This window comes from Dermacentor albipictus, chromosome 4 (genome assembly GCF_038994185.2).
Source record: "Dermacentor albipictus isolate Rhodes 1998 colony chromosome 4, USDA_Dalb.pri_finalv2, whole genome shotgun sequence".
Taxonomy (NCBI): Eukaryota; Metazoa; Arthropoda; class Arachnida; order Ixodida; family Ixodidae; genus Dermacentor; species Dermacentor albipictus.
In genome coordinates, this window is record NC_091824.1 from 41,319,845 (window position 1) to 41,329,707 (window position 9,863).

General features: G+C 48.0%; 1 protein-coding gene across 1 annotated transcript in view; it reads right to left on the minus strand.

Moving 5' to 3' along the window:
• The window catches only part of LOC139059631 (uncharacterized), a 43,446-nt gene extending 42,631 nt beyond the window's left edge, over window positions 1-815 (minus strand). Inside the window, exon 1 of the mRNA XM_070538053.1 lies at window positions 571-815. Within this exon, the coding sequence (XP_070394154.1) occupies window positions 571-672 (102 nt within the window). The 5' untranslated portion in view covers window positions 673-815. The remainder of the gene's footprint in view (window positions 1-570) is intronic.
• Between the last annotated feature and the right edge of the window lie 9,048 nt (window positions 816-9,863).

The following is a 9,863-nucleotide window of genomic DNA, read 5'->3' on the forward strand; positions in this document are numbered from 1 at the left end:
GTGCACTAGTGCGGTACTTGAAGTGCACGGGCTTAAGAGACCGCTTATAGTGTCATTGTGTAAGGTGTCCCTCCCACATGTACTCAGTGCTGACTCTCTTCCTTTCTTCCTCTTTCTATTCCCCTTTCCCCCACCCCCAGTGTAGGGTAGCAAACCGGATGCTGTTCTGGTTGACCTCCCTACCTTCCCTACCCTTGCTTTCTCTCTCTCTTCGACGTGATCATTGTCGTACTACTGCCATCACACCCGCGTGCGCTCCCGATTCCACTAAAGGAGTCACTCAATTCACACAAGCACGTTTGTTCACCTGGTAGCAGTTTGCAGAACACCAAGGAATGCTGGAAAGCTAAGTACTTGTAAAATACCTTGCATAACACCCATGCCCCCCGGTACGTGCGATCGGCAAAAAAAATTTTATGTGTCACTTAAAGTACCATTCAGCCTTCATTCTTCACGCTGATGTCCAAGAAGCTTCTTCTATTCATTACGGGCATTGCAATGGACCATGTGAGTTTTTTCCATTGAAGCGTTTCTCAGAACAAAATACCAGCAACACCGCCAGTCACTTACCGTATAGTAGTGGTGGTACCCTAGCCCTTCTCGTGCTGCAGACACCCACGCGAGCTGTTGTTCAGTGAGGACTAAGTTATCATTGATGAGTGTAAGTGCCATGTTTGTTACGCGATTAGCGATGCTCCTTGAACACCTGGTCCTGAAAATATAAGTGCTTTCTAACGTCTCGCAAGACCGCAGAGACCGCTTAGCCGCGAATGTGCGTGGCTCTCGCTAACGGCGCAAAAATGCCCTACAATGCCATCCCGTTATTCCCCGGGTGCTGCGTGCCTGATTTACAGCTGCTCATCGAAAGCGCGTGCAATATTTTGAGGCCGCGAAGTGATAAATAACTAGCGCCTATTCATAGCCGGGCGCTTTTCTGCGTCTATGCCCTGTGCGTGCGCTTGATGAACTTCTTCCGGTGGACGGAACAATCAGACTATAATTTGAAGAACGAGATCCCACAGTATTGTTTATACTACTGTCTGGCCCAGGGAAGCTGGAATGGTGGTGACTACCGCGTTACCTGCTTCGTCTTCCTGCGGTGGCGTCGGGGAGCTAAGCTGGCTTTTTGGAATTCAAATTCCAAAAATCTTACGCAATTACATCTTACACAAATATAAAACAGGCTCATGTTTACAGAACTTATGAACCTGATGAATCGCGTTATAATTATGTTGCATATATATTAGTTTCCACTGACTGATTAACTGCCTTGTTATTCTGACGTTTACGATAAATATGATAACGCCATGTTCTAAAAAGCGCGAAACTATATCATATTTAGGTTGTTTTCAGCACCCTACTTCATGCATGGCTGTTTAAACAGCGTTACATAAACATTTTCGCAGTATTCGAACATGCCATGCCACGCTCTGGTTTGAAGGAGGCCACCCCGTCCCCACGAAATATTGAACAGCCGGACTAGATTTTCTATTCTCAGGATTTTTACTCAAAAAGTGTCATGCGAAAGATAACATGCCACAAGAGTCTGGAATTAGTGTTTTCAAAGCGGTTCTGGGATCTAGTATTAAATCTGCAACAGGCATTACTACAAATAGTTCAGTAATTTTAATAAACAAAAATAAGACACATGCGTGTGTACTGGAGACCTCTGTATAAATGAGTATTGTGGAAAGGCGCGGTAGCGCAGTCCACGCCAGCAGGCCCCAGTTCGGGCGCTGCACCCAATAACGCCCAGCGACGGCTCGCGCCACCGCGCACGCTTTCCTCGTCGTCCTCTTTTTCCAATGGTTTAGATGTCTCTAATCCCGGCAGTGCTTCCGTAGTATATATGAGACTGAACAACAATTATGACCGCTCGCGAGAAAAATGCCCCTTCTAACACTACGGACGTGGTCCGACCAAGAAGAACAAACCCTGGTCGAAGTAGTGGCGCCCAAATCTTTAACTGGTGTGCGGGAGCGACGACTTTTCCGTGCGTCAGCGCCGTTTGACGGGGCGAGGCTGGAAACAGTCTGAGGCTAAGCGCATGCGGACAAAGCGCGCTCAGCTGGGCCCATCGTCTACTAGGCTGTTTCCAGCCTCGCCGCGTCATACGGCGCTGACGCCCGGAAAAGTCGCCGCTCCCGCACACCAGTTAAAGATTTGGGCGACTGTACATTCTGTGTTTGTCAGTGCCTGCGTGGGAATGAGGGCGGGGGTAGGGGGTGCACTGTTGCGTTGCTGCTTTGTCAACAGATGCATCGCTGGCAACGTCAATAGTTCGCTGAGTATGTCTACCACATTGTCCAGTTTTTAGAGCGCAGCTCTTTGGCGTCCGTTCCTGGGTTTCGCGTCGTCGTCGGCGTTGTCGTCGGCCTCGTAACCAGCTCCGCCCCCCTTTCATCCCCCCAGCGCTAGCAGCGACCGACTGATACCGCTGGATGCCGCTGACGCCGCTAGAGAGTCAAGATAACGTGACTGCATAGAACACCGTCGCCGCCATGCAGAAAGAGGAGGAAAGGGTCCCCCCCCCCCTGTTCTTGTGTGGCGGATAGGGTGCTCTTCAGTTGCCGACGCGCCGGTTATTTCACGTAGGCCCCGGCACGTCGACGAATACGTGACCACCTTCCCACGGCTAGACCTGGTTCTTAACGCTGCGGAAGCGAGGGTATCATATTGTTTGTGTCGGCATCGGCGGCGTTGTCCCTGAAACCAACTCCGCAGCTGGGGTTGACTCACTATCGGCGTCAGCGGCATCAGTCAGTCGCTGCTATCTCTTCCCTCCTCCCTTTATCGTGTTGTCCGCTTGCTGCGCGCGCTTCTGCCCCCATCGTTTGCCGCTGGGTGTACACGCCGCCCCCCTCCCCCCTCTTCCTGCGAGTCTCCGGTTGTCAAAGCGCCGGCTCGAACTTAATTCCTTTCTTCGCTCCTCCTCCAATGCAACCCCTGTGCGGTGGCAATCAGAGAGCCAGATCGGTGGCGGCGGAAATGTTTGGCATGTCACATGAAGTTGGCGAACTGTGCGCCGCAAAGTTGCCCAACGGCTTGCTGGTAGTAGCTGCCTACTTCGCCCCTACCGCACTCACGAAAGACGTCGTGCACTTCCTGCAACTCGCATTAACCGTCCATCGATCCACACCGATGTTAGTAGTGGGGGACTTTAATGTTGACATAAAGACAAACAGCAATTTCCTAACACTTATGCGGGAGAACATCCCGTTCCTCTCGCTCTTAACGCGTCCCACGGCTGTGACAACCTCGCGAGGCACTTGTATAGATCTCGTCTTTGAGAATCAAGCATTGGTGTACCAAGTCGAACATATATCTGTCTATTTCTCCGACCACAAAGCTTCCTTCATGACTGTCAAGAACTGTTAGTGGAGTCTTAGTTAAAGGAATACGTGTGAAAAATAAAAAAAATTCTGTGATAGCGCATACATGTGTTGCTTGATTTCTTTGCCTCAATCTATCGAAAAGGTGAAACAGCTTATTTGCTGCGCTCAAATTTCGCATTAGGAAGTAACGTAATCGTCGGTAATTTTTTTTTTCATTTCGTTAGGTTGGCAGCAACATATTGCTGAGGAAAACAAGGAAAGAAACAATTAAAAAACGTTTGCGTTTCTGGCGGTAGGTGCTCTTCGCGAAAATTCCGTTGATATATCAACGGGTTTTTGAAAACATCAGTAGAACTCCGCTCACGATGACTGTCGACGGTAATTCACTTACCATTGAACCAATATAGCAACAGAACGTATTGCTACCGTCGAAAAGAGTTAGGCGTCGGGCATGCACTGCAGCGAGACTCCTCCTTCGCGCTTACCTAAAAAAAAACTCAGTGCCTTTACACTTTGTGAAGAACCATGACCAGGGAAGATGTGTATGTGCGCCCCTTAATGGCTAACTGCACTGTCGCCGCGGGTCGGCTCGGCATTGCACTATCTTCGGGATCGGCCCAAGTATGGGGAGTGCTTAACGCCTTAACGCTACTTTAAGAGACACTGGCACATGCGGTTTCTCAAAATAGGAAATAATAGAATGATATTCTCATTTTCTTACCCCAACCTAAACAATATCGTTACAGCAAAGCTGTCAACACGACTAGAAGCGCTCAGTAAGGTTATATTCCTGTTTTGATGGTTTGTGGGCAAACAAATTTACGGCTCATGAAGTTTGTGTACTCATGATATGTGGCCCATTTAAGCTGCAATCCGCAGTGAATGTTTGTGTGTTTTTGTGGTATTTATGAGCTAAACGAAATTCCTCAAATGTTCGGAGGTCGCGGGATGAAATGCCGTCTACGGCGGGCGCATTTCGATGGGGGCGAAATACAAGAACGCCCGGGTATCGCGCATTGGACGCACGGTAAAGTACCCCAGGTTGCCGAAATTTTTCCGCAGTCTGCCACTATGGCAAGCTTTGTAATCAGCTCGCGGTTCTCGCACGTAAAATTCCAGGATTTAGCCCTAATTCCTAAACCAGTGTTTTAGGCCCATGTGAAGGCATAACGTAAAACGCTAGCAAAATCTATCGTTTCCGTAGGAGGAACAAAAGGATTAAAGATTTCATACTTGAAGTAACGATGGCCCCTCTAGTTGGCATGTAGGGAAAGCTTGCAGTGGTGAGGTAATTACATGCTTTAAAAAAATGCATGGATACTCGTGCAGTCCCACTCTTTATGCGTTATACGAGGCGTATAGTTGGTTTTCTCGTCCTCTCGGTGAACTCTGTGAGGCCCGTTGATTATGCTTTGTCGAAGTAATAAACATGTGAATGACAAACTGTAACTCTGTCATGTGTGTAGGCTAATTACAGACATTTCAGAAAATTATTATGCAAGTGTTCTATAGAGTGTCATACAGCCGGCATGCGCAAACCTTCTCGCAGACCTAAACCGCTTTACAATACTCAATGTCACAGCGCGACTTCTTGGACATGCACTTACGGACAAGCAGTATAACGAGTGCTGATATACTTAAAAATATGGAGAACGAATTGGGTCCAATCTGTTTACGACGCACGAAGTTTAAATTCAATGAAAATTGTCGAAGTATTTAGCACACTATGTGACGAAGCTTTTATGATCCTGGCTTAACTGCAAGCATTGCAAATAGTTGCAGAACTCTCGCTTTTATCCCTATCTTCATTTGTTACATGAGCTTCGCAGTTGCCGTCCCCGTTCCCGTTGGTTACCTAGACAAGGCACCTTGCTCATACTAAGGAAAAATAAGAGCCCGTTATCATGTATGTGTAGGTAAAGTTCACGAGTGTGAATTGATTACATCCTTTGCAATAATGTACCGTTGCAAGTGCCCCAGAAGGATATGATTGAGCTTTACAAGAGGCCCAAAATTTACCCCGCTGGCATGGCGTAACTAAGGCCGCCGAGCTAAAACATGGGAAACATAGGAGAAGCGCTATGCGTAGTTTATGTCCGTAGTTAAACACATGAGGATGCAATACAACCTTCCTTGAAATATTGTAAAGCCTTCGTTTGAGGCTAAAGGAAGAGGACGACGCATCTTAACGCAGTTCCTGGTGTGTAACGGCCTGCGGACGAGGATAGCTAAATCGCTGTTCGTACTTCGAGTCTGGGTAGTGATTGCGCTGCGGCCTCGGGTGGCGAGCAAGAACTGTACTTGTAGTCCTCGACACCAGTTGCAGCAGTAGAAACATGATGAGAGGGGCCTGGCATTGGCACAGCATCATAAGGTGTCGAGTGCGCCTGTCGGGTGGGATCTACCCGTGCAATCCCGCATATTGTAGACGCGGGATCAAAGGACGTGCAGCCGTTAACTTGCAATGGAAGTCACATTCGGTAACCGACCGAATTCAGGCTTCATACGCCGCATATTCAGGGTGTCGAACGCACGACAATGCCATGTGGCGTCAGATACTGTACCAAGGCTCTCTTTGCAGGTGAGGAACTGATATACATCCTCGGCAATTCCTTTGAAGAAGTGGGCGACCTTATCTTCCTCTGACAGGCGAGGGTCGACGGACCTGCGGCGCTTCAATATAGCCTCAAGATTGGACAGGTCAGTCACCGCATGCCAACGGTAATAGTTGCTCACCCGTTTGCAGTATGTGAGCCACTCATCCACGTCCTCGCCAGATTTGCCTCCGAATGTGCGAGGCTCTATCGGGTACTAACGCTGTCACGGACCAGCCGCGGCTTGGACAGGTACCGAAGGGACCGCTGTAACCAGGGAAAGGGCTGCAGCTGCAGGAGCTGGGACATCCGTCTTCGCCGCGAGACATCTTGATCGCCAACGGAAACGGGTACAGGCCAGCAAGGCGGCGGCTTCGGCGTGGTTCAGGTGGCTGCAGACTCGTGTTGCTTGTTTTAGTACCCAGCGCTTCCAACCCAGCAAGGGACGAAAGCGTAATATGGTAAGTTCACGGTAATTTTAACGCGACCGCCATAAGGATTCCGTGTCGCAAGAAATGTGTTGTCGGCGTTATACATAGTTTCGCAAAAAATTATTCCTAACCACAACCACGCAGCCCCTTCCCGTGGCACAGAGGTGTCCCTAAACTAATTCCTCAAAGTAAAATGCCTCAAAAAGATCTTAAAGTACAACCTAAAAACAAGCTACAGGCATAATAGCATTCGAGTTTAATTTGAGTACACCAGTAAACATAGTTCTGTTACGCGGAAACTCAAACACATGCCCCTCTTCCAGGGTTTCTACCACTCATAGAAAGGCGCGGTCCGCTCGGTTCCTTGAAACGACACCATGGTGCTCGCCTCCACGCATCCGCAAAAGAAGCTGTTGTTGCCGGGAAACTTGAGAAGCAGACAGGGATCCTTGAATGCTATCTGTTTCCACTATTAACGACGAAGCTTAAGCGTCATCTAAGTTTTCTGTCGTGTGAGAACAAGTTACACCAACTTTATATGTGATAAAGTTAGCGAAACGGCTGCGAGTTATGTAAACGCATAGCTGGAAGTATACGGGTTGTTGCAGCCTTTGCAAAAAAAAAAAAAGAAGAGGATACATATCCAAGCACTCTGGACGAGATACTTTTATGAGTGGAGCAAAATTTTGCCGGCCGTAGTAGGCTAACTACAAATGCAGCAAAGGTCGAACAGCAGAAATGTGGAGAAACTGTGGGCAACCTGTGCGGAGTTACGGGCATGTGTGCGAAGTTACAAGCAAGTACCGCTTTTGGGGAAAATGTCGAAAGCATGGTTTCGAAAAAATCACATGGTCGTTTTGAGGTTAGTTTCTCCTCGCCCCGAGAGGACTTCCCATTATACCCGATTTGTGTTTAGTAGACATTGTTAGCGCGTTAAATGCAATGTGATGCTATAATTTATCGTTTGTCTCTTAATCGAAGCGTTGCTAAAGATACCGAACCTTCGTGTTTTTTTTTTCATTTTTTATGCACTATACAACGCTCCCTGAGTGTCCTCGGCGAGCTGAACTAAACACATCGTTTATGTTCGGTGAAAATAAGGGCTAGGAGTATACCAAGTTCCAAGTGGGCGGTTTATTTGCGGCCTTCATAATAAATTGTACATGGATGCGCTACAGGGCGTTATGACTGAGACGGATAATGCAGAATCGAACACGATGTCCTGGTGGAACGTCAATTGCATCCGAGATCAAATTCAGGGAAAATAGAAAACAGCGCTTTACAGAAATTGTCTGGCAAGGCGGCTGCCAGAAAATTTCTGTAAAGCTATGTTTCTTTTTAATTTTCCTGTTATTTACCATGTCATTTATGTTTTAGGTTGACAAAAATTTTGCACCTAAAGACAGTTCCCTATTTCATATTACAGAAAAAGTTATGTTTCCGGTTTGAAATGTTTCTATGCTTAAGTATTATTTGCTGTTTTATTTTGAAGAAAATGTATTTGTAAAAACATTTGTTCATTTTGCGCCACAGGAAAAATTCTGTTTAGTGCTTATATTTTTCTGTTATTTAACTTTCTTTCCGTTCCACTGCACAGAAATTTGATGTGTAAAGAAAATCTTCTATCTTTACAAATAGTGGGCGAACCAGGAATGTCGCTCAATCCAACGTTTTGCAATAAAATTCATTTTTCTTCATGACGGCAGTTGCCACCCTGACGAAGCTTTTAAGTTTGAGTTGTTCCAATTTTTTATCGTGCATCCCGGAAACATTACAAAATAACAAATATCCTGTAAATATTGACACGTGTACTTACCTCTATCAGGCGACCACGTTTTGCCGCCGAACAAATGTTATCGCACAGCGCGGGACGCGCCTGCATGCATCCGAAGTTTCTGGAAAGTTATCGATGCTTCTATCCGCCTGTCTGTTGTCGCCGTACCTTGTGTTATCAGATTTCATCGCGTGACACGAATGGTGTAGAACTTTGTGGAAGACACGCGGGTCCCATCGGTTAATCTGGAACATTCCACGACTGATCTGTAAAAGCCGACGCGCTTGACCCGCTGATCAGATTTTCGACGATCGCCGACCCTGCCACCTTCGTTATCCTCCAACAGTGTTCACGAGACGTCATTCTTGGTATGGACTTCCTGAACCAACACGGCGCAATCATCGACCTGAAGTCGAAGTCAATAACGCTGTCGGAAGATAAAGCAATACTGCCGGAGAGCCCTCGTAGTCACCACGCCTTGAGTGCGCTCGAAGATCAAGTGAGCCTCCCGCCTCGCTCCAGCATTGTTATTTCGGTCGGCACCGAAATACCCGCTGACGTAGAAGGTGTCATCGAAGGCGACCAACGACTACTGCTAGACCGTGAAATTTGCGTCGCAAGAGGGATCGCTCGACTGCACGGAGGGAAAACTGAAGTGTTGCTGACAAACTTCAGCCAGGAATTCAAGCACATCAACAAGGGCACGACGATCGCGTACATCGAGGAAATTCTGGAAACCAGTAATGCGTTTGTCCTCTCGGATTCCGCCGCATCTACCCCGAAGACCATGGTTCCCGAACTAGACTACGACATTAATCCAAGTCTCCCAGTGGCTAAGCAACAGCAGCTCAGAAGTCTGCTCCGACGATACAAAGGCTGCTTTTCGACGTCATCGAGTATACGACAAACACCAGTCGCCAAGCATCGCATAATCACCGAGGAGTACGCTCGACCACTCCGCCAAAGCCCTTACCGAGTTTCGCCGCGAGAACGCGAAGCTATAAGAGAACAAGTCGACGAAATGCTGCGCGACGACATCATCCAGCCGTCGAAAAGCCCATGGGAATCCCCTGTTGTCCTGGTGAAGAAAAAGGACGGAACCCTACGTTTTTGAGGCGATTATCGTCGTCTAAACAAGATCACGAAGAAGGACGTATACCCCCTTCCATGGATAGACGACGCATTGGATCGGCTCTGCAACGCTAAGTATTTCTCCTCGATGGACCTCAAGTCTGGCTACTGGCAAACAGAAGTCGACGAAAGAGATCGCGAAAAGACCGCCTTCATCACCCCAGACGGCCTCTACGAGTTCAAGGTTATGCCATTCGGACTGTGCTCGGCGCCTGCAACGTTCTAGCGCGTGATGGACACGGTTTTAGCGGGATTGAAATGGCAGACCTGTCTCGTTTACTTGGATGACGTCGTTGTGTTCGCCGGAAATTTCGACGATCACCTTAGGCGGCTTGCCACAGTACTAGAGGCAATCAAGTCATCAGGGCTCACTCTGAAGTCAGAAAAATGCCGCTTCGCTTACGATGAGCTTCTGTTCTTAGGCCACGTGATCAGTAAATCTGGAGTACGCCCCGACCCCCAGAAAACAGCTGCCATCGCAAAATTCCCGCAGCCCACCGACAAGAAGGCAGTGCGTAGATTCCTTGGCATGTGTGCCTACTACAGGCGCTTTGTCAAGGACTTTTCACGCATCGCCGAGCCGTTGACACGATTAACT